This window comes from Lichenostomus cassidix, chromosome 1Aa (assembly GCF_008360975.1).
Source record: "Lichenostomus cassidix isolate B80296 chromosome 1Aa, HeHo_3.0, whole genome shotgun sequence".
Lineage (NCBI taxonomy): Eukaryota > Metazoa > Chordata > Aves > Passeriformes > Meliphagidae > Lichenostomus > Lichenostomus cassidix.
The window spans coordinates 46,795,603-46,822,925 of NC_139480.1; the positions used below are offsets into that span (position 1 = coordinate 46,795,603).

Here is a 27,323-nt window from a genome sequence, read left to right on the forward strand (position 1 = left end):
TAAGCATAGCTGGCCATGACTGATGTCCGCTTTGGTCAGGGAGGAGTAATATGTGCAGGCTTATTTGATACAACTGGTTTAATCACACCAGGAACAGCGGCTGTTGCTCATCCTAGCTACTGACTTAAGCTGTGAATTAATGGCTGTGGACTGTTTCACTACAGCAGGAGCAAAAGAGTGACATTCACTTCTATTACTCCCTCCATGAACATTTTTTTTCAACCTGATTCTTTGTGAGGAGAGCAATTGTGTATGGTGTACTACCAGATCTTGTATGGGTGTCAATTCTGTTCAAAACTGGGCAACAACATTGTCACTGTTGATGTAGCACTACAGTGTACCAGAGTGAATTCCAATGCGAATCCAAACAGGCAGCCCTGGCAGATGTCTCAGTTCAAAAGATCCCATGAAGCTGAGGATGTCCAGAGCCATCATGGAGATGTCTACTGCATGCCGGTTGCCATTCCTGTTCGGTAAACCACTCACCACCATGTAAGCATCACCAATGGTCTCCACCTATGGAAATAAAAGCAGAACTCACTATTTGCAGACACAGAAAAGTACATCTTTAGTTAAAACCAGAAAGATTTTATCAGATCCTCTTGTTCACGGTTAAACATTTCTTCCCCAGAGAGTAGGATTGATTAGTTTACGGTAGCTGACACTGTTGGGGTATATGAGTGTTTATAACTATACCCAATATTCCAATTAATGAATGTGTGATCACCTACTGTAGGAAATTTGATATAAGTAGGCACAGTGAAAGCATATTGAAATGAAGTAATCCTGACCTGTTTTTTCTCTTTTGCTTTGCTTAGAAGGCAGATTCCCAAATCCACTGCATCATGCGATTTGATTTGTGTGTCCACTGGTTGTAAATGAGCACAAGTACAGAGCTACTTACCTTGTAAACATCATGATGGTCAAGAATGTGGTCAAAGTTCTTGTAGATATCATTGAGCATATCTACCACCTCCATAGGGGTGCTGTATTTGCAGAGCGTGGTGAAGCCAACAATGTCACTGAAGTAGATAGTGACTTCTTCAAATAGCTCTGGCTCTACCAGGCCAGTCTCCTTCAAAGACTTTACTACTGGCCTGTGGAAATAGAGAAGGCAGGAACACAGATGAGTAGCTTTTACAATTTAAGGTATTTTTTCATCCAACCCAATCATAGTATTGCTTTCTGTGTAGGAAACATCAAATAGTTTGCTGAAAACTGCCATTGTGTTCACATTTTAGATGCCCATAATGCCTTTCAGCGAGGGACCTCAAAGGACTTACTAATCGTAATTAATGGCACTTTCAAAATCCAAGTGTGTGAACAGCCATGAGGAAACTGAGACACAGGCAACTGAGCTTCTTGGTTAAGGGCAGAAACAGGGATATTGAGTCAAATTTAAAACTGAAATTCGGAACTACCTGATGTGTAGACTACATACTACCTATGCAATAAGTAAGAACAGATATATTTTTCTGTTTTCTCAGCCTAGAAGTAATTTCATCATAATAGTTACATCAACTCATCCTGATTTCAGATGAGATATCATAGTCTGATAATTTTATGGAAGAAAAATTCAATACTATGACAGTCAATGTCTATTCAGAGGGACCTTCATTTTCTTGCAATTCTAAATCCAAGAAAATATCTGTTCCTAGTGGTGATATTGGAAGAGAATAACTGAAAGAGACCCAGAAAATTATAGGTTTTGCACAGTGTGTTCCATCTACAGTGAAGCAGTAATAGAGTAGTAGGAACAACAAAGAGTGGGAGGTGACATGAATTCCTTGTCACACTGTCTATACAGCCAGATCATTCCTGATTTTCCCCAAAACTGGATGGAACAAACACTTCTTTTTTTGTGATGAGTCATAAAACCAATACCCTGACAACTGAAATACCCTTGAAACTAGTAATGACATACCAGGATAGTTTTACTATTCCAAATGTATGCAATACCAAAATTACTGGTATTACCAATACTAGAGTATCAGTTATACTTGTCCTATAGCATATTCTGAAGAATCCATCTAACCCAGTATGGCCCAGCCAGCCTCAGCCCCTCTCTTGCATTGCTAAACCACAGCCTGAAGTTAGACTCAACTCCTGTTCTTCAGCTAAAGACATTCCTTCTACCTAGCAGGGTGCTGGAGCAAGCCAGAGCTCTCTGATGTGGGATCACTGTAGATCTCTATTCCCTGGAAGGCCGTGAAAGAGAGGCTTATGCTGGAAAGGGGGATCCTGTGCATGAAGAAATGTTGAGGAAGGTAATGGGTCCCCATACCATCTTGGCAGGAAACTCCACCATAGGGTGGAAGCTCAGGGACAGCTGCTTCTCCTCTCCTTCCTAGCAGGATTAGATTAGACAGGAAGAAAATAGAACATTTATTAACATTTATTAACATTTATTAACATTGATCCTATCCCCTACTCTGCAAGAATCAGATTTATGTAAATAAAATGCCAGTGAAAATCCTCCTGGCCAGTTACCTTGGAAGCAACATGAAGTTAAGCCTGTCTGCTCTGTCTCGTTCTGCTTTGTATAGCTCTGTCCTTTCCTCCACCAGGTGTTCCAAGTTCCGGGAGTACAGCTGTAGCCGCCGGATGAGGGTATCCATGTAGCTTTCATTGGTCTGGCCATGGAAATTACTGCAAATAACAGAATTACACAGGAGTCAAGAGGAAAGATTGATAGATGTACATTGTTGAGAGTAGCCAAAAGGAGGCAAAAAAGCAGCAACAGAAAACTTCTCCAGTGTTTTGACTTCCCTGTAGTTAGAATGCAAAGTGCCTCAAGTGCGTCACTCTTTTGCTTGCTTGGAGGCCTTATGTAGATGAATTGAAAGTCTGTGATCCACACTCATCAGCTGGAGCTGGTAATTCTTAAAGCACCCTTCCTTCACCTAACCCTGCTAATACTGTCAATTCGAGATTACCTTGGGTAGTCCAGAAACATTCATTTGTAAAAAGTAACTGAGAAGCTCAAATTCTGAGAGGAAGCTAAGAATAGTAGGTAGAAAATTGCATATAATGTTTAGATGGGGACTTCAGCCAGAAGAACTAAGGCAATTTGGGGCTGTCTGTTTAGAAGACCAAAGAATACAGTGGAACAATGGACAGCCCTGTGGCTAGTTTTACTCACAAAATCCTGCACCCTCAAGCCTACTAACCCCTAGAAACAAAAGTGTGGTAACAGAAGCCACTCAAACCCCTGTATGTCTGGGCAGCCTGCACTCACCAAAGCAGCCTGAAAGTAATTGGGACCAGGCTGTCTGGAAGAGTCAGGCTCATATTGTATCCAACTGGACTTCAAAATCACTCTTACTGTAAACAAATTTTATGTCAGGGATGCATCCTCTTAGACGCACATGAGAAGAACACCATATTGCATATGACAAGAGGCAACCTCTTTGCTTTTGTAGGATAGAGGCTTAAGAGCTGAACCAGGAGGCCTCTCTATTCAGCTGCAGAAAGGTTACTCAGCTGATACATTCAGTTATGCATAGTACAGTTGTCCTGCCCACGTGAAGTGTAAAATGATGCAAGAACTACTGGGGTTTGTTGATGGAGAGAGTCTTAAAACTGGGGAGCAATTTCCCACAAGAAGTGATTAAAAGCTCAGTGTTTGGTCATTGGAATAACTAATTCAGTCCAAATTCTGCAGGAACAATGCAGCATTGTCCAGGTGAAAGGCCTGTGTTACCCCACAGGATTTATACAGCTATGACCCTTATTATTTTCCCAGAACTTTGTACCACTAAAACCCTGTAATTAATACATCTTGTGAGTTACAACCCCACATTTCTAGTCAGCTTAATTTGGGACCATCCAAACTTTCAAATCATCCTTCCAACATCTATGTGCATTCATATACCGAAACTTAGATGGCATGAGTCACTGTCCAACTCTTGACTAGAGACAGGGAGTGAATTACTTGATTGGTTTAAATCCCTAATTATCCAGCTTGCTACTTTCATAATGTACCAATTTGAGGTATGGTGATCATCTCACCCTCACTCAGCTTGTACATTGTACACAGGTGTATGTATCCATATGCACTGCTCACCTACTTTTCTGCCAAAGAATAAAAGACGATCTAAGTGAAGATGAAGACACTAGGGTTTTGCACTGACTGAATCATAATCACATCAATTTACACACTTAAAAATATAAGCTTTCTAACACAGGAGGAGTTTGGCACATCTTAAAAAACAAAGCCCCTGCTGCTCACCTGAATATTTTAGCCAGTGTATTCTCAATTTTCTTAAAGTCAGGCCTTTTCTCTGGATCTTCCTCCCAGCAGCTCTTCACTAGTGTATATACCTTCAAACAAAAATTTAAGGAAAATTCCACCTGAATAATGGATATAGACAGAAAGTAGCACTAAACAGCACTAGTTCATTAGGGAATTTCCAGTTACTCCTGATCAGCAACATATTAAATTAAGTGACTAACTGTCTTGAACTTATGATTAGAACACTCACTGCAGGCATCTTAACTCTGTGATTACTAGTGACATGATCTTAACTTGAATTTGCAAACACAAATGGAAGGCAAGTAAATGGATCCAGTCTTGCCGACTGGTGTCAGACACAGCTACTGACATGGTGGTAAATGCTGTGGTAATTATATTTCCAGTATCCCGAGTTTGGGATTTTTCTGAAACTGGTGATTCAGCCAAAAAGAATGGGGCTCATTGCTGAATATGTAAATGTCTACAATACAGACATTTTCACCTGAGCAAGAGGCCATATGGCAGTATCAGTAGAGAGAGGTAAACTTGAGGTGTAATTTATCCCGTCAGAAAAGTGTTAGAAAAGTGGCACAATAGAAGTGTCGGTTTCTTTCCAGTGAAATAATTTCCATAAGTTGTATTTCACATTGCTGGTAACAACTATAGAATGCAATTTCTTCCCACAAGGTTAGGGCATTTGGCATAAAATGTATAATTTTCACCTTCCCAAGATCATGAGCTCTAGTTTGGCCAGGACTTCCACCCTTCACCCAGAAAATGACTCAGTTAATTATCAGCTTACTTCCATCTGTCTTTCTCCCACAGTTTCCAAGGTCAGGTCTGGTCGGAAAGGCTTTGCTCCTTTGCCACTCTCCACTCTGTAAAGTTTCTCTAATACATGAAAAAGATCAAAGTTTTAAACAAAAAAGCATAAGAAGGACATTGACTGCATATAGCAGTCTATGATGTTAAAAGGTACTGCACAAACAGAAGTCTTGGAGACAATTCCCTCATTTTGATGAGACTTTCAACTTTGGAGCTTTTCTAAATATATGGCACAAGATCAAAACAGGCTGGCTTGAAGGCCCCTGAAAACAAAATGAATAGAAATGGACATGAGTATTTATTGGTCACAGTAGACATGGTTATGGCATCTTCCCAAATGAATGTTGGGCATTATTAGTGTGCCTCTCAGCATGAAGTATAATTGTAGTAAAAAACAATGTGAAAAGCCCGTTGCAACTTGATCAAAAGTGTGGAGGCATACACTGCTCATTAGAGCAGTTCGAATCATCCTGCAGATGCTAAACTTCCTTAAAACTAAGCTATTAATATAAATGGGTTGAAAGCATTGCATTTGTTAACTCATTTGTACTCTTAGTCATTAAATCCATTCTATGAAAGTTATTTGGATTCTGAACACATCAAAATCAGGCTGCATTAGCAAAACTCAATTTAAGCACAGTAAGAGAGAGATAAAGCAAAAACATCTTCCTTTGTCTTTCTTCTGCAGACCTGAAGGATTCCAGAGGGGGGATTTAAAAAAGAGAAGTAATTTTTTACCTGTGGAGTAAAGGCAACTTGAAAGGGATCTGTGAATCAGAACAGATCATTTATTAATAATGTCTGATTATATCTGGGATACAATTTTACTGAAGGAAGCATATAATGACATGAGGAAGATTTGTAATTGCAATGGTCTAGAGCAGCTAAGGATGCCTAAGCATGCCCGATGTGCATGATCACCCTAAAATGATGCAGCAGCTTCCAACTTTTTGGTACAGAAATTACAGGCCAGAGAAGGAGCAGAAAACTTGAATCTCCCAAATGCTATAGCGGGGAGAGACTGCTGACAAGTCTTTTATGGGCTAAGAGACAGGCAAGTCTATGTAGGGCTCATGGATGCAGGAGGAATGTGCTGGATTTCCATGCTGGACACACACCTGAGAAGAAGTAACAGCACCTATTAGCAGTAGTACAATTAGTCAGTGGCAGAAAGTAGTGGAACAAGGAGGCAGCTTGTACTGAGCGTGGGTATGTGGCAAGATTTCAGAGTCTTGAGCAGTGAATGAGGTGTTTCTGCAGAAGAGTGGAGTAACAAGACGGGGAACAGCTTCTTGCAGAGATGTCAGTGAAGAGGACTGTGACCTACTTATTTCTGCACCCTAGAAATCCAGTTCAAACCTGTTGTGGGACTTCTTTTCTCTCATTAGCAGCAATATTATTGTACATTAAGTTGATTGATACATATTTTCACATTGGGAGAATTGGATGAGTAACTGAAAGTAGAATTTAATTTTTCTAAGTTGGTGGATGGAGCTCAGATATGGGGGTTTTTTAATAAGTCTTTTAAAATCTGAACACAGTCCTTGCTGCTGTCACTTAAGCCTGGAAGAGCAGCTATATCACTTGCACTGAAATATCAATATCATCTCTTCTAATTTGCAGAGACTAATTTCTGATAGCCTAGCCATTGAAAAGCTTTCTCTGGTGACTTAAAAACCAAATGAATCTAACATACAACAGAGACACTTCTTTGTCCATTACCACTGACTCTAATTTGGGGGTTTTCTTCTCTCTTTTTATCTTGGGTATTCGTAAATTAATGGTCACCCCAAGTTTGAGCTACTGTCTTCCAAAGTTGGAAGACACAACAAATAAAATGCAGAGGTATTTGAACAAGTATGGTTCACTGTCTTGCTCATCTTGGCTAATGAATGAATCAGGCATTTAAATGAGGAGCTACTTCAGCAATGTGTAATAAAACTAATTCCTTTCTGTTAAATGAAATTTGATGAACTGATGAACACATTTACTCAACTTGCATAATCAAAAGTCAAGAATAACACCAGAAGCCATTAGATAAGCAATAAATATCTTAGAAAGCTACTAGTACTTTTATGGAAAAAAGGTTTTGTGGAGAAAACAATCTCCTCACTGAATGGAAAATTTAAAATTTCAGCTGAAATTTACAAAGCAAGTATTTTTTTAAGGTATAGTGGACCCAGACTTACCAAACAGGTTTCACACCTAGTAAGTTTATTGTTGCCTTACCTCACATATTGGTATGTGACTATCTCCAGCAACAGCACTTAGGTGCTGTTAGGTAGCTAGCTTAGGTGCTACAAATTCTTTAAGTTGGAAGGATTAACCTGATGATATTTGAAAGAGACAGTCTTCCCAAAAGGGCAAAATGCAGTGTTAAGAAACAGGTCAAAGATAAAACAAGGAACCAGGTTCTGACTATGACAGCCAGGGTCAAACACAGAGTAGTGAGGATGCCACCACACCTCAGAAAAGCCAAGAAACACAATGTCTGAGGCTAACTTAATAACCATTAAAACAACACAGAAAGACTGTAACTGCTCAAAAAGCAGTTAAAATAATATTGTTTACTATGGATCTGCTTTACAAGTCAAAATGAGCAAGGTAGACCATTGCACTTTCCTTTCTGCATGTTGGCAATATTTGTAAAATTCTTAGATTCATGAGGATTGTGCCTGCCTCTTCCCAAGAAAAAGGAATAGAAAGGTTTTATTTTCTCTACCTTTTATTACATGTGGAATCCTGAAGAATTTGCTTTAAGGGGAACAGGCATTTCTAATCTATTTTAGATCTACATTTATATTATAGAGATGGTGATGTGAAAAACTGTTTTCCCAAATATGGACACAGATTTGTGATAATGTAGGATGATGAACATGCCCCAGAAATTATTCTCAAATGTAACTCAGTAAAAGAGCTATTAGGCTGCTCGAGCTGCTGCTCTAGATGTTATAACAAATGTGAGGTTGATCTAACAGAATGACTCAGAGGTAAAGGCAATGTCTAAATTTGTTGTTGGTAACCGTTGTTAGTCACTAGGAAAATCCCAAACCCACACATGTTTCTGTGTCAGTTCTAGTATATAATAATGCCAGGATTCTGGGAATTGGGATCGACTGGGCTGGATAGGGGTGGATATTGTCCTGGTTTTAGCTAGGACAGAGTTAATTTCTTCTCAGAAACTGTTACAGTGTTTTGTTTTGGATTTGGAATAAGACTGGTATTGATAACAAACTTATGTTTTGGTTTTTTGCTGTGTTTATCCTAAGTCAAGGACTTTTTTTTTTTTAAACTTGTCTCAGACTCTGCCAGTGAGAGGGTACACAAAAGAAACTGGGAGAGAGCATACTGGGACAGGTGACCCAGACTGACCAAAGGGATATTCCACATAAAAGAATGTCATAACTGGCATATAAACTGGGGGGAGTTACCTGGAAGGGAGGATGAGCTGGGTTCAGGAAGGAAGGGTCTGGTATCGGTCAGCGGGCAGTGAGCAATTTCATTGTTCATCACTTGTTTTTCCCTTTTTATTATCATTATTGCTATAATTTATCAATAAGATTGTATTTTGCTTTATTTTCAATTATTAAACTGTTCTTATTTCAACCTATAGGTTTTACTTTAATTCTTCTCCTCATTCCACCAGGGGGAAGGCAGGTAGAGAGGGGGTTTTGAGCAAGCGGCTGTGTGGTGCTTAATTTCCAGCTGGGCCTAAAACCACAACAGCCACTCAAAAACAATGCCACAAAATGCACAATACAGGCTTTAATGGATGCACTACAGGAGGAGATGATTTTCTGAGAGAAGTTAAATTGCTGAAGTTAATTATAACTAGCTTGACTAAAGTCTGAATTGCCAGTTTTTAAATGCCAACTGTTCATGTGTCATACAGCTGAGTTTTTGTTGTTCTGTGTTGACAATGCTGATTTATGCTGCCTAAAATGAATGGTATATTACATGTTGTTTACAAGTCATAATAGAAAAACCTTTGTGGCCTTCAAATGTTACAGTAAGTCTGGACAGCATTGTATAATATTAACTTCTGTAATGCTGTCGTCCAAGTGAGAAGGGAAGAGAAAGGGCAAGAAAACTCAATGCAAACTTTTTTTGCAGAAAAAACAGGGACACTTGTCCCCACTGTGAGATCCTTTGAACAGGCAGAGAAAGGAGCAGCTGTTCAAGCAGTTATCAGAGACAGTGCCTTTCACAAAACACGGACAATAGGCCAGTTACAGCTACAACTATCCCAGCAGGCTGCAATAGAGGAGAAATCTGTGGAATTACCTCTGCTGTCCCGGCAGTGTCCGGTGTAGAACGTCTCTCTGCGCAGGATGATTTCTTGGGCAATGATCCCATAGCTGTACACATCACCCTTCTGAGATACGTCAGCGTGACGGAGATGCTCAGGAGCTGTCCACAGGTCTGAAGATCCAGATGGCAATGGGGGATGATGTAAAGGGGAAAGGGAGAGAAGTAATTGAAAAAAGGGTGATCCTTCTCAGAGCATCCACAGGCTATAAAGGTATTTGCTTTTACTCTTTTCATATCCAATCCCAAACCCATTGCTATTGTATACTTCCTAATTCAGCATTTTTCTTGAGAAATTGACATCTATTCAGGTTAGATAAACCTCTGATGCAGTTTTCAATTTTCTGGGATTTGCTGACCCTGCTACTTTCCACTGTAGGTGGAGACTCTTACACCTTCAGAAGAGTTATATTTATTGGCAATGAACTTGCTTTTCATAGCTATGTTTCACAGGCTTCTTAGAAATAGCCCATGTATCTGTATAAGACCAAGGAATGCCAATGCTATAATAAAAAAACCCTGAGCCATAAATTATTGAGCTAGGAGATGCAAGGAGTTTTTTATACGTGGAGTCTGATGAGAAGACTCCAATATTTCCCAATGGCCTTGATATCATGAAGCTATTAAGATAATGCTCAAGTGCTTTTGAGCCTGGCATGGTATTATTACCTGCTCATAACTACTTGCTTTCTACAGAAATTATTAATCTGTATTTCTAGTGCAATGAGCACCACTGCACCTCAAAACCAGAATGCTGCCGTGGTACAACAGCTGTGACACAATGGTGACATACCATAACTGAACACAGTGACCCTGAAGACAGTGTTATGATACCAGGCTGCAACATCCAGCCACAATGAATCTGTAGATCTCTTGTGAAACAGTTTTCTTCAGTAAATAGACTGAGTAGCCAGAAATTTTGAGGCTGCTTAGCAGCAATAAAAGAACATAAATACATTACAATGTAATAATAATAATAATAAAATGAAATAGGAAATTTGTAAAATGAAGAATGAATAGAACATTTATGTTCAGTGCACTTTTCTTAGTTCTTTTTTATGTTCTTATTGCTACTCGTGAGTATGTTTGTGTCTGAATGGAAAAATTTTCTCCAAACCAGTCGCAACCAGTTTCTTTTCAGGTCGTATGCAGCAGTTACAGCACAATGCTGTGCTTATTATACCACAAGCTCTACTCTACAGATTCCTATGACATAATTTCACATGGGCTCATCTTTTCACTCCAGATCAAGTAAGAAGGAGAAGATGAGTAGAAAGGACTATTTTACAGAAATATTCTATGAATTTGAGGTGAATAGAAATGTAAAGAAAAGCTATTAATATTATTCCAATCTAGTTGAGTTTATATTACTAGATTCTTACCTAAGGAATGAAAAACAGAGTTATCATTGCACATCAATACAAATTTCTTCAAGGATTATCAGTCATGCCTGTTAATGTTTAAATGAAATCACAGAGCACTGTGGTAACACATGTATCTAATCAATTACAAGATTTAGGGTAAATTAATTCCTTTTTCTTTCCACACAATTTCAGTATTATTGCTGAAGATAACTGTTTGCATGAAGGACTTGGATACTGAAAATGTTTCTTACATCTCAGTCACAGGTTCAATCTCTGTTTTCTAAACTAAAAGTTGAACATTCATCTTTCTTTCCTTCCTTCTCACACTGCCTAATTTCTTTCTCTACCTGCTAGTAATTCTTTTACTGTGTTATTTAAGTTAAAAAAATACAATGGCTGCTATAATATGAATCAAAGTTGCACTGCTTTGTACTGTATACAAGATGTAATTAGACCCTGCTGGTCTATGAGGATAAGAAAATTCCATTGGATTGAAAACCATGACAGAGAGTCCAGTTGGGCATTTTTTTCTTACCTTTTCTTGGAGGCAGAATTGAATTACAGCCAAAATCAGTGATCTTTACTACCATGCGATTGTCTACTACACAGTTTGTGGATTTGAGTCGACCATGAACTTCAGTTTTGCTTGAGTGCAAGTAAGACATTCCCTGTGGTTGACAATAAAAGAGACAGAAAGCACAACTATATGTGAGACACTCAGATATTATCAGACTCAACAAGAACATGAATATTAGCATAATATCTGTGCAATTAAATGTAATTAATCTGCAATGGATATGCATAAATCACAATTTCCTTTCATATTACTATTTTTCAAAGGAGATATCCTTCACAAAGGATATATCTTTCCAAAATACTAGGAACAGTCAATGTTAAGAAAAGAGGAAATGGATCGTGTAATGGCAGGCCATCCTTCCTATTAGTTAACAACAGTCTGACATAGCATCTTGGGTTTTGTCAATATTAGAACACAATTAAGTAATTAAGGAAATGTATTTCCTCCCGCAAAAGTTTAAATTTCACTTGCAATAAGTGGGTTTTTTTGTAAATTTAATATAGATTTCTTGGAATGTCATACAAAGAAGTGCTTCCAACTACATGTTTATCCAACAGACACAATAGGTGTGAGAAGAATTGCTCCTTATGTCTGTATCATCTTTGAAGATCACCACACACCACAGACATCATTTGAAACATTGCAGCAGGTTCTATTACTGCAAAGCAGAGGGCATCAATACAGAGTGTTAGATGATGCATTAGGGCTAAGATCAGACAGGGGATCAGACTAGACAATCATAAAGGACTCTGCTGACCTGACTGTTTATGGTTTTCTCTGTACGAGTCCACCAGCTATCTATGAGCTAAACTTAAAGCGAGCATGAGGCCTGGCTGATGCAGTTTCACCTATATTTCCTGAGATTCAGACTCTTGACTCACAACATATACAAAGGCGTGTAGCTTGCCCCTTTTTACTCATCACCCCTGAAATTATCTGATTTCATCTAAGACACTCAAATACGGTGCAATACATGAGAAGGGACTAGCACTGAGGCACAGCAGGAAAAGAACACTATTAAGTGGGCATCATCTGAAGGAGGGAGTAGGTATGCTAATTTGTGCCCTCTTGCTATTATTTATACTGTTTCATCTCACTCTTCTGAACCACTTAAACTCACACCTACTTTTAGCCTACTGCTGGTTGTTTTGCTTCCTATAGCCCTCTTTCCTTTGTCCTCATTATATGAAGTACAATCTATAACCTGTGGAAGCCAGAACAGGCATGTCCTATCTGTTTAGTTTTTTCTCTGAACGATCTTCCACTTAGACCCCTACATGTATAGCTCATCCTTTTGTATAATTGATAGATAGAATTTAATCAGCGTTACACAGCTCATGTGGTCATGAATAACTGTATTCATTTTTCTGGGTTTTCTTTTCAAATAGCAGGTTGCCCATAATTGGGAATGGATCAGCACATGCTACAAAAGATCACCAAAACATGAGCTGAGTCTGGGGCACAGCAGATGTATGTCTGAGACACCAACAGCCAGCAAAAGATGCAATCTCTGGAGAATGTTGTTGGACTGGTTATCCTGGACCTATCTAGACCATGCCAAATTTACAGAGATAGTATGCAGGCTATACTCAAGGAACACATTTCTTGATTAAGCAGCATCCACTCCTGCTGATACTACCCAGGACATCTTTCCTGCTTTAGGCCCTATTTCCTCCAGCTGCGCCTTCTTCCAGCTCCTGCTTTCCTTAGCCAGGAAATGTTCCCATTGCTACAGCAGAATTCCCATTTAATATCAGCATCAAATGACAGACAAAGGTAGTTTAGGTTTCATCATCCTAACACTTTCTTGTTAACAATTTCTGGAGGCAAAAGTCTTACAGATGTATCTGATAAAATTTTCCTCTTTCCTTCCCACTATCCTGTGCACCTACCTGAAAACACAAAACCTATAAAGAACCCACAATGTGATTTTCAAAATTTATAATGACTTTCACTACAATATTTCCAAATATTTGAGTATTCTTGTAACCTCTGCTTGGGAGCTCTGAAGCTTTAGTTCTGACTGACAATCTTTTTCCTGGCACAATGCAAGAATATTACAATCCCTTGCACAATATCCTGCAGCAGCCACTTATTTAATAAATAGTATTGCAATGACAGCGTATGCACTAATAACTACAAGGCTTGATTACTGCAATTCCCTCTCAGCAGACCTTTCATCAGAGCTCTTTGGTCACATGTAGCCAAATCCATGTAGCTACAAGGTGGTGCCATCAATCCTAGAGACAGCTATGACAGCCAAAAAAAAAAAAAAGTAAATTAAGTAGATTTAGGGCTTCCCCTTTGGCCACCCCATCTTCTTTACTGAATTAGAGACTGCTCTAAGAATAGTCATCACTTGCCTATTTGTACCAGGGAATACAAGTGATCCAACCTTTATTCAGAAACAGATGCAGCAGCTTCTTGTCCCAGATGAAGAGAAGGCATAATACAAGAACTGTTCGGGCAATGGTAAAAGCAGAGCGTAGGAAAGTGGTGGTGTGGAGAGTGAGAAGCATCTCAAAAAGAAGGCAAAGGAACTGCTGGAGCTGATCATAGGCATTCTGGCTGCAGCTGGACTTGAAAAGGATAGATACTGAGATGAGAGGAATTGGAGCTGAGAGGCCATGAAATTACTTCTGTAAAAAGAGAAGCCATTCAAGTAAATATAGACAGGGTGCCTGGAGATTTAGAAGATGTGGTTTGGGAAAAGCAATACAAGAATTTCATGGAAATGTCTAGATCCCAGAAGCTTCCCCACAGTATCAAGTCAAGGAATAGGAGAGGTTGGCAGATCATCCGAACTATGGTAGTCTTCCTGATATTCCTAGGCATATACAAGTTTTCAGAAGATTTTGTGAACCATCTTTACTAACAACTAATAATGCTCAGGAGCCATTCCACAACAGATGCCATGTGCCAATCCATCCTCAGATGCTATGTCCCCTTTACAAATGGTGCAGCAAATGACTGGCAGTGAAATCTCCCGCCCAGTGCAGTCACTGGGCATTCAGTCCCTCCCTTCAGAGGGACTGGGATTTCTCTGTCCTAGTCAACAGAAACAGTACTTATCCTTATTTTCTAAGGAAACACCTGAAGCTGAACTGCAAAGGGTTAAAAAATACCCTCGGTTTTGGTATGCTATAAGGAGAAACAGAAATTCCCCTGCCGCTATTTAGAATGAAACTTAATGCTGAACGTTAACTGAACTTGAAAGTCATTAAAAAGGCCAACAAACTATGACAATTTGGATTAAGGGGGCTTTAATAAAGCACAAGATTTTCAATATCTCTTTAGAACAGACACAGTGAAGTCATTCATCATGGAGACCAAATCTGAACTGGTTCATGTAGGGAAACAGGAGGACCATCCAACCGCAAACCAGCAATAGGAAGGGGAGAGCAGTTGAACACTAGCAAAAAGACAGAAGTGATTCTCTACATTATCTGAAGGGGTATAATGAATTATTACACCTGTGAATCACAAAGGCTCCTTACCTACCAGCTAAACAGTTACTAGTCTCTAACATAGAATAGAAATTCCTGTACTGTGCATATTGATTTTTCCTACCACAAGGGCCTAAAAAGTAAAGATCTGTTGAAAGCTACCGAAGCTTTGGTTTCTGTACAAGATTAATTTCTTCCATCTCAAACTGCTTGAAATGGTGAGAAAATCAGGATGGTACACAAATACTTTGTTTAGAAAAAGTTGATCCCATTTCTGGATACATGTCAGAACAATTCTATGATTTGAAAAAAAATACAGTTTTGCTTTGTATGCTTCACCTGAGGCCACAAAGCAGTGTGTTTTGCAGAGCTTGTAACTGCCCTAAGCCCTACTTTTCGCAGTCACTGGTCAGCAGATTATAACCCTCTGATCTTTGGGCCAAATTTCTTTGGGGTATACTTTATTTATTTATAAATAGCCCAAAGCCAGTTCTGGTCTCTGGTTTCCTGGTTCTGGCCAGGAAAGCCGCTGGCTTCTCCTGCCTCAGATACCTGTCCCCAGAGGAGAAAAGAGTGGAAGGGCATACAGCTCTAGGAAAGGAGGAGAAGACCTTGAGATCTTCAGAGGAACAGTTTTGCAGGATAGGACAGGTTGATTAACATTGCACTGTCAGCAGTCCACTTACCTTGGCAATATCATACATGACAGAGATTTTAAATTCCCAGTCCATGAACGTGCCATCAGGGTAGGATATTTTATCATTTAAAACATCCTATTAAGAGAAGAAAAGTTTTTCAGGGAAAAAGCAGAAGATGAGACATGGGTATCCCAACTGCATGCCTTTCAATCAGCAACTTTGTTTTTTATAGAGAGTATGTGCACTAGAACAGAAGTTGACTCAAAAAAAATAGGGAATATGAGATGCATATTAAGTTTACACTAGAGCTAGAAAAGTGAGGGCTCCAGAAAAGAGGGTTTTGTGCAATTAGAAATTGGTGCATTTGGTCTTGAAAACAAGCCCTTAATAACATAAAATAGCTGAGAAACAAATGGTCAAGTTGTGCAAGAGGAAGGGAGATGATTTTCCATGTTCTGTGCTCACAATCCATTTCCTACCAATTTACTTTGAACTTGTAAGGCTAGGAATAAACTGTTGCTTTATCTTTGCCTGACAGTCATTTACAGTTCTTTCAGTCCCTATAACATCCATTGCTAAAAGCAAACTTCCATGAATATGCCAGTTTACCAGAAAAGAACTCAGAGAGAGAACTGTTATTTTGCTGCCTTGCTGTGCAATTGTTCCAGAGGCCACTGCTACTGATGACAGTCTTTGTGTGATCACAGAAGCAGAGACAATATAAGTGCCTGCAGAAGAGCTGAAGATTATCACTTCATGATTAGCACTGAAATAATATCGGTAGTAATAAACCATAAGTCTTTTCATAACTTCTACCAGCATCAATTTACCATTTCTTTTTATAAACAAAAATTAAGGGTTGTAGTCCCTTGTAATACAGAACTTGCCATTTTTTCCCTTACTAATATGGAATATATTCTTTTTTCTATCCTTGCACACTCTGTGGTATACAATCACTTCAGCAGAGACAACAGCTACAGCTTGGAAAATGAAGAAAAAGTTGTATCCTATATGCTTCCAATAGGGGATACAACACCAATACTGGCTGTTGCTGTGGCCTGAGCCTGTATTTTCCTTGCCTCCACCTCACCTCATCCTCTTGCTGCTGAGAACCATCAAAGGGACACAGCAGCACCTGGGGAGGGATGGAGAGAACCAAGCAAGGGAGAGGAAACTTTGAATCAGAAACCTGCCACCAAATGCTCAGTCCATGGCTGCTCCATGAGGGCCAAACACATAGTGATGGGGATTTTTTTCTTACTTTGAAATTTGGTAATTTAGGGGTTGAAGGAGACCTTTAAAATTCTTTACCCGCAGAGAACCTCTTTCGCAGTACTCAATCACCCCAAAGATCATGGTGTCTATCTTCACAGTGCCATAGAACTTGGTCAGGTTGTAATAGTCAATCTGTAGGAGCTAGAGCAGAAACATTTCACCTGTTTTTAAAAGCGATCATTTTTCACACAGAAACACAGGTCATGGATGTTTGTGTGACACAGTTTTTTATCTCAGGCCCTGATAAGATGCATGAGTTTCCCTTACACCAGAGCGTACTAAGGCACTGAGTGAAATATTTGAAGACATTTGCCATTCCAGAGCCTTCTGGATTAGGAAGATAAGAGTGGCTGCTGTTGGATACTGCAAGCTAATTCCAGAATGCACTATAGTATCTATTATTGCCTCTCTATCAAACCTCCCAGCTGACCAGAATAGTCATTATGTGTGACAGAATGTTGTGAATCAGTCAGTAAGTGGGCAAGTAATAAAAAATTAATGATGCTGCATGATATTATGGACTTTGTCCATTTAAATAGACAACTGGAGTTTACTTTGAGGTATTTTTAGAGTTTATTGAATTCACAATATAGTAGTGTTGTGTAAAAGGAAAATCATTCAAAAAAAGATGCAGTACTGCAGCCAAATTAATCTCCCATGTTGAACGAGTCTGTAGGCAGAAGTCAGCAGAGAGTAACTTATATTTAAAGAGCTGCACTTGGCATTCAATAATAAGATTTAACTACAACATTCTGCTACTGATGAATTAGCGTGATGTGAGCCAAAAGAGTGCAGTGCCTTTTAGCATCAGCTATAAAAGTTGATTTAGTAAGGCCATATGACAGCACATGTATTTAGTAAGGCCATATGACAGTGCATTAATTACTTCATTCATCCTCAGCTTGACTGGCACACAATTCAGACTCTGAAGTGGTGATGAGATCACATAACAAAGATAAAGTTCATCAAGCAATATCCTTTGAGGAACTCATTACCCATCCACCTCACTAACATGCACAAGCATATGGCTGTTGGAGTTGACAGTGGAAAGCAATGACTTTGCTCACAGACTCTGTCCCACCCTGCTGTGTCCAGTTCCTGCGTGCAACGGTTACCTTGTTCAGTTCTATTTTTTGCTTCTCTGAGAAATTACCATCACTGTTTTTCAGATCTTTTAGGATCACCACCTGAAGGAAAAATACCAGTGGGGAAAAAAATCATAGGTTTAGTACAATAGCAATTCATCTTTCTTTTCCAAGAAATGTCCATACAAAGAAATACTTCAGAAACACCTGCCTACTGCTTCACTGTTGGAGTTTCAGTTAATCAGCTAGTAAGTACTGGAGTTATATTTTCTTCAAAGGATTTAAATCTATCAATTATGCAGATTTTAACACAACAAGAATATACCTCAGTCAGGCAGATAGCTCTACTGAATGCGCAAGAATTGCCATGTAAATGGCATGTCCTCCATTAACCTATTCATGTCCTCAGCACCAAAATGTATCAGATTTCTGGTCCCTGTTTTTATGCTTTTGTACTCCTGGGCTAGGGGTTCATGGAGTCCAATATTTAGACTTCTGTCAGTAAACAAAATACAAAGCAGCTGATAGGGAACAAACAGCTTACTCCTTCCATAAGAATAAACCATTTTGCAAGTTCATGGGAGGTGGAATGACCTCCTCCCAACAAATGCCCTCCTAAAGGTGAGGAAGTGAACATGGACACTGCAGTCAGGTTACCTTCTTGTCATATTTGCCCTGGCGCAGTCTCTGGGTGGTGTCACGTCTCTTATCTTCATCAATCTGAGAACAAAGAAGAATAATTAACTTGCAATTATCACCTACATCTCACTTGACAGGTCCAGAGAGTAGTAATGCCTGTGTGTGCCACAGAGAAGCATAAGCCTCTCTCTCTAGGGAGGGCCACTACATGCCACAGAAAGTGTGGGACATCCATGCCACTCCCAGTCCCTCCACCTGCTGTTTTCATGCTCTTGGGCATTACAGAGGCATAACAAAGCACAGGGAAATCATTTGGAACAGAGACTGGAAGTCAATGCCCAGCCCATTCCCCCATCACAAAAGGAGCTTTACTGATGGGAAGAGGTATATTCTATAAGGGAGCAATAGATGGGGAATAAGCTCTTTTTCTTCAATACAGCAAGCACAGGTTTTTAAAAAAAAAAAAAAAAGTTAACAGATCCTAGTCCTACCAGAGCCGTGTCAAAACCCCAGCACTGACAGAATCCAAGATCCAGATTTGGGCACTGTGCTTCTCTTACCTTCAAACTAACATGACTTGTCTCACTGGTCTCCAGAGGCAAGATTTCCTCAGGTGGTATATGGGACCATTTCTTCCACCGGCGCTCATTATCTCTCCTGTACTTCCTGAAGAACAAGAGAAGTCTTTTGGAATATCCTCCCAGTGACCCGAAACCCACAACAGGAGATTAGGACAGGGCAGCATCTAGTGTCAGGATGACACAAGGATGGTGCGTCAGGTTGACAAGACTTGAGCACAAGCCCTGTGGCTCTCATCCAGTTTTCCAGTTTGAGGATACTCTTAATTCCCCTAGCTTTGGGAAAGCCTAAATGCTCGTTCACTTCTGTAGCAGAACAGAACAGATTTAGCAGATGAACTGCCAGGCAATTGCCAGAGTCTCGGGCAATTTAGAAGAATTTAAAGCATAAAGGGCCATCTGGATTTTATACATGGAGTCTACTTGGAAGAGACGTCCCACAAACAAATGCAAGGCAAAGGAAATCCTGCCATCAACAGTGGGTAGTAAGAACTGGTGTGAATACAATGCCTGGAGAAGAGGTAACAACAGTGTTGAGGTGAGATGCCTTTTTGTGGGTGTCCCTTGTATTCTGCACATTTTGTAAAAATGAGGGAAGAGTCCTTGGAAAGGGGAGAAAAAAACAGCTATCTCCTCTGCAGAAATTCAGAGGAAGCACTGTCTTGTCTTAGAGAATAGCTACAAGACAGCTAGTGCTTATCAAATTACTTTCTTACTTGTGCAAGTCCTTCCTCCATTAAAAAGCATACAGGACTGACTGGAGAGTTTGCAGGAGAATCCTAATAAACTGATGACTGCTGGGAAATGCTTCAAATGGCAGAACCCATACTACTGACTAATAACAGAAATATTCCCTTTTTCAATACATTTTTAGCATACATTTGCCTAAGAAAGGGAAGGCCAACAATTGCAGTAAGAACTGTTATTAACCTGTCATAACAACACTATGGATGCAAGCACTACTTGGCATATACAAGAGTTCAGACTAGGGGTAACCACATAGGTATGTAAAGTAAGCTGATGAATGGCTGTTCAAGGAGAGATTAAAGGCATTGTCCTAGCTGGAAAACTGTTCAAGGACAAACAAACAGAAAGCCAAAAGAGTTGGTACCTTAGAATCAGCAAAGAGATGATCAGAACCAGAATCACAATTCCTGTGAGTGTAAAGACAGCAATAGTCAAGACGTGGGGACCTGCAGAAAAGCGAAAATGAAAGATAAACAAACCTGACAGAGGATGCTGAAAAACAATATTGTATTTCAGAAATTACCCTCACACACATGTACAATTCACAGTAGCTTACTTACTTACACAGTAGAATACATTTTGGTCACATCCAAATTGAGAGGCTTTGGTAAAGTCCAGCACTGCCCTGGGATGACACACCTTGTCTCTTTTAATGTAGGATGAAGCATGACCCAGAACAGCACAGTCTTACATCCTCACCAGAGGCATGGGCAATCTGTAGGATCACCCAAGCAGTGGTGCTACTGAGAGGACAGTACTCTTCAGTAGGAAATTAATATGCTGTAGAGGGAAATTAATCTGGTGGCAGCACAAAGCCAGTAAAGCATCCTTGGAAGCTGCCAGGTGCCAATCGGTTTGAAAATCATGTTGTTTGGCCAGCTGAGGACTTAGATCCAAAAACCACAGAGCACACAAGGGTTCTAATCTTGAGCAGGCAGACATTATGAACAGGGCTGGGAACTGACTAAGGTTTTAATTTTGATTGTCCTACTATGGAAAAGCAAACTGAAGCCTGTCTTGTATCTCTTCTTGGAGCTTGGGGATACTAGGAAGGAAAGTTGGCAGCCACTCCTTTGAAGAGTAACAGGCCATTATCACAGAGCTTCAGCTGGTGGCCACAGGTCTAGAGTGTACCTACCTTACTGAGCAAGTATCAGGCAAAAACGGCAGAGGAGAATCCAGGTTTGCTGATTGCCATGTTGATTAAGGACAGTAAAAGAGCTGAGTTATTAACCCTTACTGAGGCTAATACACTTCTGCCTGTGCCCAGAAACAGAAATGAAGGCCCACAGAAAAAATCAAGTGTAAAAATTAAGAAATAAATTAAAAAATTTACACATGCTAGGCTGCCTTCAGAATCAAGCAGCATTTTTGAGGAGCGATTTTGAATATACCAATTTTTGCGCCTGCATCTGATAGAATTCAGTTTATGAGCTCCTCTGGGTTTTGGACCCAGATTTCTGCCCTGATTTTTCTTGTTCTGGGTATCACATCTCCCCACCTTCTTTCAGTATGTTCATCAGTGTCAGGGCCTCATGGTAATTTAATATTAGTCTGATGCTCTTTGTTGAAAACCACCAGTACTACTGTTTTCCTCCACAAGTTAAGTCACCACTATAAAATGAGAGATAAATGAGAATGTGGAAAGACATTTTGTATGAAAATTCCCTAAAAGTTAAGGTTTATGAATTGTGGCTTGCAGCTTAACAACGAACAGATTACAGCTCCCCATGGAAGCACAGTGCGACCATAAAATCCTTTTCCTGAGGTTCTACTACCACCTTCTGGCTCTTAGTATTACAACAGGCAGAGGGAGAGTGCACCACAAATTAACTGGTCCTCTGGAAGTAGAAACGTTTGTGTATTGAAGACTGATCTTACCCAAGTTTAGAATGAGGGTTAAAACTTTCTGAATAAGGGGGAAATGCGTCTGAACCCCTCTTTTTTTCACAGAATACTAGGAGGCAGAACTGGGTCAGCTGTTCTCAGTTACAGCTTAGGAAGGAGCAGGGCTCTGGTTGTCTGCTCTGTTCACCTCCGTGAAAGAAAAAAGATACTTCAGGTTGGAAAGTTTAGAGTGGCTTTAGCAAGGCACAGTGATTACTTAATCTTTGACCATTCTCCTTTTTTGGGGGGATATATTTATTTGGAATCACACTGAAGGACAGCTTATTTTTTTTAAATGGGAAAACAAAATAATCAAGTGCCTTTGAAAGGCAGTTTTACTTTAGTTTAATATGGCTTGGCCATAGTATCAGGCTTTAGTTAAGCCTGATGTTAAGCTACTGACATTTGTATACCTTGGCTTTCTTCAATTCCCATTTTTCTTTTCCCCTTGTGCAGCAGCTTCAAATAAGGACATGCTAAAGGGAATATTTGAAAGGTACAATGATCCACTGACAACACATCATGTTGTGGGGCCCCAAGGGATGGATGAGAATGGGACTGGAACAACTCTGAGAAGACAGAAGCCAGAAAGCACAGAGCTCAGGGAGCTGGTGCAGGGAGACCCTGTGGCTGATATGTGCAGTGTTGCTGTCTCTGCACCAACAGGAATCACAGAATTCACCAACAGGAATACCAAGAGAGACAAGAGATTTGACCAGAAATTAAAAATGAAAGCTCCACTGAAATCCCTCTGCTCTTCCCAGAGCTGTCTAACTGGAGTCTTATCAAAGCTGCTGCCTCATCCTGGTAGCTCCCATGGGCCCCTGGCAATGAACAACTATTCCTGTCTCTCATATGAGGAATAAGGCTTAATTTAAGGGCATTTACTTTACTGAGGAATAAAAATGTTTGAATCCATTTTACCACCTTACTGTGAATGGATTCTTAGTTAGCAGAAGGTGTTTATCTCTCCAATTATGCCTTGCCTATTCCCTAACAGAGGTATGCAGTACAGCAAATTAATGGGAAACCTTTAGCAGAGACTTTTAACAGCAGCATCTCTGGATTCTCACTGATGGAATGGCTCAGGTGAAAGTTAACCCACTGTGCACTAATCCTTGCAATTACTGCCACTGCAATAATTTTTATTCTGCATATCATACACTGAAGCATACGCCCTTCCATTGCCAATCACCACGTGGCAGCAATCTTAAAGGGGTAAACAATCTCAGTCTGATCAGACTGACAAGGTTGTACTCTGCTATGCTGAATAACAAGGGGCTTCATCCATTCTATCCAGGAGTCACCAAAAACTCAAAAGGAAAGGAGGTTTCTGGGATTTGAGATTTAAGGTCTGGGTGTAAATAGAGCCATAACCTAGTTTCCAGTGGTCTTTCTTCAAAGAGTCGGCTCTTCTCAAAGACTCCTCCAGAGAAGCACCCTGAATCTACACAGTGCTGTGTCCTCTCCCCAGCTCCCTACAACAAGGATAACGGAGTAAGCAGAAGCCACCATGCTCCAGAGATACAGAAATGCAGAGTCAGATAACTCATCATAACCTTAACTCTGCTGCCTTTTCTGAACGCTCTTTCACACCACCACCATTTTCTAGTGAAGATTGTTTGTTTGGAGGTGACGTCTTCTGAAACACTCCATGGTATTCCACATAATCACTGGTACAGTGTCAAGTTAACGAGATTTAGTATTAGTACCTAACAGAAATAAAGGTTTTGAACTGGACTGGAGGCAGAGAACATGAGGGGATGAGGGAGGAGAAGGAAAGATGCTGCTCTGCACCCAGCTCATGGTAGCACTGGCTGGAGGCAGCGTGAAGGTGGCATGCTGGATCACACAGCAGGTGGATCGCAGCACTGTGTGACTTGTCTTCAAAGAGGAGATAGGTTGTAGGTTGGATGGATATCTCACCAGTGCCTGGAGTATCACTGGGCAGCTTGTGGTTCTTCCAGATAAAATCCGGAGTGTTAGTCGCCGCATGCGTCTTGTTGGTTTGAGTGTTGAAATACAGAAGAGGTTTGAACTACGGAGGTAGGAGGGAAGAAATGCAGTCAGCAGCTGTGTTCTCCATCACTTCAGACTACCCTTAATAAATGTACTGCCCAAATTCAAAATAATTTTCTTGCTGCAGAGGTGCATTTCTCAGTGTAGCCATATGTTCAACTGCCATATTCTTTCTCAGTCCTTCCCTCTCTCTGAAAATAAATTTACCAATCCCACAAAATAGCAGTTGCACTTCACTTAGTGAATCACCAGATTCCATCAATCCTGTCAGTCTCCAGCACACCTCACATGACCCCCTTCTGGCATGCACAGCATGCCTTGGCACTCCACCACTCCTGCTGTAGTTATTTTCATCATTCTTATGCAATAGTACAGGGCATTTTGTTTCTCCTTTCATATATAAGGTGGCACAGTTGCACCCTGGACATACGTACATAATTTGCAGTCTGTGACGTGTACAGCAGGGTCAGATTTGTATCAATGTCTCCAAATTCATCTAGAGTCACAGGACCCAGTACACCTGCAGACACAAGTAATTAGTCAGAGGGCTTGCATTTTCAGAAACACAAATATGGAGCAGGAAGGATGGGACAAATAAAAGGGTTTCTGATACTCAGGATACTTTTCTTCTGCGTGTACATGCTAGATACATATCAGCTCAGCGTGGCTCTACTTCTCTTTTAATACCACACTATGTTTTCTCTACAAAATCATATAAAATGCGTTGAACTGACTGCAATGAAGAGGAAAGTCTCCCTCTAGCTATAGGCTGTCAGGTTTCTTCAGCATACCAAGAATGTCAGAGTCACCTTCCTTGAAGAGACCATTTAGCAACAGCTGGGACTATACTCCCAGAGTGGTAATGTTTTCACTTCTTTGTGTAAATCTTGCCTCTGCCCTCTTCTTAATGATTGAATTCTGTGATTTTAAGCCCATGGCCTACAAAGCAAAAGTCCACTGGTGACAGACAACTTGTGAGAGGAACAAGAAAGTTGACTAAGAAGAGCCAACCCACTGCCAGCTGGCCTACACCCACACTGCAGGCACCCAGGCCTACATGGCTTTGTAAACTGGAAAAGGTTAAAGCTACTTCATTAAGGCTTAGCCAAGTGACTTCAGAGTAATTTTGAACACCAAATACTGAACATAATATCCTTGTAAAAATTATATAAGAAGAAAAAAGACTGGGAATAAAACTCATTGAAGGGCTTGGACTTGTTCAGTGTAGAAGTGACTTATCCTAAGAGTCCCATTAAAAGAATCACCACTTTAAAATCAAATTTCTTCCCCTCATCAATTTAGTGAACCCTGCACAGGACCATATTTTTTTACCTTCAAAAGTGGTATTTCGGAATTCATTGATTAAACTGAAAGGTGACACTGGGCTCTGGGAGACAAGAAATTTCTTGAGACTATGTCCAAACAGCAACACTGCATTAAAATAGCCAGCAAGAAAGTCATCTTCCATCTAGAACAAACGAAAATAAACAATGGCTGGTTTAGAGTTCATGTTTCTGCCGTAAAGGTACAATAACTTTGATTGCCTCCATTTGGCCAAAACTCCAGCATGGAAGACCAGAATCTGCTGAACACTGAGTGAGTACACGGCAAATGCCACATCGATGTTCTCACTTTGAAAAAGAAAGGTAAACAAAATATATTTTTGATGTATGAAGACAGGGAGGTGCTGAAAACTTAAAAGAGGCCAATGTAAAGGTCTGGCATGCTGATCCTGGTGGAAAGGATTCAAGAAATCCTGCACTGTAGGCTCTTGGCAGTTCTGCTTTGCTCAGTGTGTCCCAAAGACCCTGGCTTTGGATTAGAGTTTCTGTGCAGATAATTCAGTGTGGTGCCAGCAAGTTTGGGCTTCCAGGTGGCCACAGCTCAGGGGCAAGGAGCTGTGCCAGAATTTCCAGCAGCCTGCCATAGAGCTGGCACCCAAAAAGCATTAAGCCCAGGCTGGGGGATCTGGAAGCCCTGTAAATCCAGCCAGAAGCTTCAGGCTGCCTGCTGGAGAGCTGGAGCTCAAAGTCACAAATCCTGAGAAGAACTCTACATGAAAGACTGGGTTCCTGGGCAGATGGCAGGAGTACCAGTTTCACTAAACAGATACAGCATTTCCATAGTTTCTGCTTTCCTGGAAATTTTAAAAACCCCACTTATTTCCTACAGAAAAGAATGGTTCCTGTTTCTGAAGTTTATCTGCAAAGCCACTGGACAGCAACGGCAATGGTTGTCATCTCTTAGACATATCTAATGCACAGAAAAATTACTAAATTATTTGTTCTGAACTTTCCACGTTCACATCTCAATTACACATATAGATCCTTCTTGAGTGATGCCTTGAAGCTACATGTAAGATTGTCAGTCACTCAGATGTGGAGCTGGAAAACCATGTGCCTATGTCTCCCTCACACCCCGTGAATATGACACTTGCAGAACAAATTAAAAGCTTGAGTTGAACTTCACAAAGCAGGAATATTACAGCCTGCATGTTTGCCTTATGATAGTATATTTTACCATCATTACATCAGGACAAAATGTAATCCTGCAATAATATAAGGAAACATCAGCTTAGAAGCATGACAGGGGATGATTACAGCTGCATTTTTAGTTTTCGTTTCCTAGTACATGAATGTGAATGAACTGAATGCAATAATCAAATATAAAATAGTGTTCTTACCAGAATGTTGTCCTCAATTTCTACGTAGTCTCTAATTACAGTATTGTAGCTGTAATTAGCTGGTGGCAGAGTCAGGACAAGTACATTGTGCATGTAATCAGCTGAGATGTTCTTCTTGAAGTACACGTTACTGCAAAGCAAACCACAAGAAGCCCACGAACACTGAACAACAGGGTCAGTGGTATCCATGACAGAATCCCTCACCTGTCCCCAAAAGCACTGTTATTTAACAGGTTAAAGCAGTAGTTCAGAACAGTAGATCTAAAAATAAAATTTCATCATGCACACAACCGTTCCTATTGTTCATTCCCTGATGCCAGCTTTTGTGCTTAAATATATCAAAAGGTAATATCAAAGAGATCTGGCAATCTGACACTCAAAGGTTGTTGTGAATTACTGTTATTACTGTAACTGTTTCTGTCCTGTTTATTTCCTCTTTTTTTTCAAGCAGAAAACTCAGTTTCTCCTTGGAATCCACAATACTGCAATCATAGTTTCTTCATGTTACTGTGCCTGTTTCTGAGATCTCCTGCACTCTTTTTGATTGTTCCTCTAATTTTGATATTTCCTGCTAGAATTGACCACAGCAGGAGCTGCACTAAAAGCATTTAACAGGAGGGCATTAAACAGTTACAGAGGTGCAGAGAGCAGATTATTGGTTTATTTGTTTAATTCAGTGAGATAGGAAAATCAGAGGAAACTGTGTCAACTTGAAAACTCTGATAAAACAAGCAGAGGATGTTGTAGCTTTCAGGTATATTTGGTTTCATCACCCTGACATGCCATCTGGAAGTGCTTCACAGACTGGCCACCACCGGATTCACACGTTAAAGAGGAATTTAGCAATACATACTAGCGTCAACTAGCAGCACCTGTCATTGCTATGGCCAGACTGATAAAAAGAAAATAATTGTTTGAGCCTCCTCTCATTATTTGTGTTTGATCATCCTTTTACTTTTTCAGCCAGTACTGTACTAAGACTTTTTGGAGATCACAGGCTCTGCTCCATGGCCATCTG

General features: G+C 40.2%; 1 protein-coding gene across 2 annotated transcripts in view; it reads right to left on the minus strand.

Annotated features, from left to right (window-relative positions):
- Positions 1-27,323, minus strand: part of GUCY2C (guanylate cyclase 2C) — a 41,673-nt gene that overhangs the window by 4,386 nt on the left and 9,964 nt on the right. For both annotated transcript variants that reach the window (XM_085048029.1, XM_085048037.1), the window contains 17 exons: positions 26,306-26,435; positions 24,955-25,090; positions 24,057-24,142; positions 23,530-23,641; positions 20,081-20,162; positions 18,952-19,057; positions 18,410-18,472; positions 17,783-17,854; positions 16,704-16,808; positions 15,441-15,527; positions 11,267-11,399; positions 9,344-9,481; positions 5,037-5,125; positions 4,232-4,323; positions 2,491-2,649; positions 905-1,097; positions 342-516 (listed from right to left, as the gene is read on the minus strand). In XM_085048029.1, the coding sequence (XP_084904155.1) occupies positions 342-516; positions 905-1,097; positions 2,491-2,649; positions 4,232-4,323; positions 5,037-5,125; positions 9,344-9,481; positions 11,267-11,399; positions 15,441-15,527; positions 16,704-16,808; positions 17,783-17,854; positions 18,410-18,472; positions 18,952-19,057; positions 20,081-20,162; positions 23,530-23,641; positions 24,057-24,142; positions 24,955-25,090; positions 26,306-26,435 (1,958 nt within the window). The remainder of the gene's footprint in view (positions 1-341; positions 517-904; positions 1,098-2,490; positions 2,650-4,231; positions 4,324-5,036; positions 5,126-9,343; positions 9,482-11,266; positions 11,400-15,440; positions 15,528-16,703; positions 16,809-17,782; positions 17,855-18,409; positions 18,473-18,951; positions 19,058-20,080; positions 20,163-23,529; positions 23,642-24,056; positions 24,143-24,954; positions 25,091-26,305; positions 26,436-27,323) is intronic.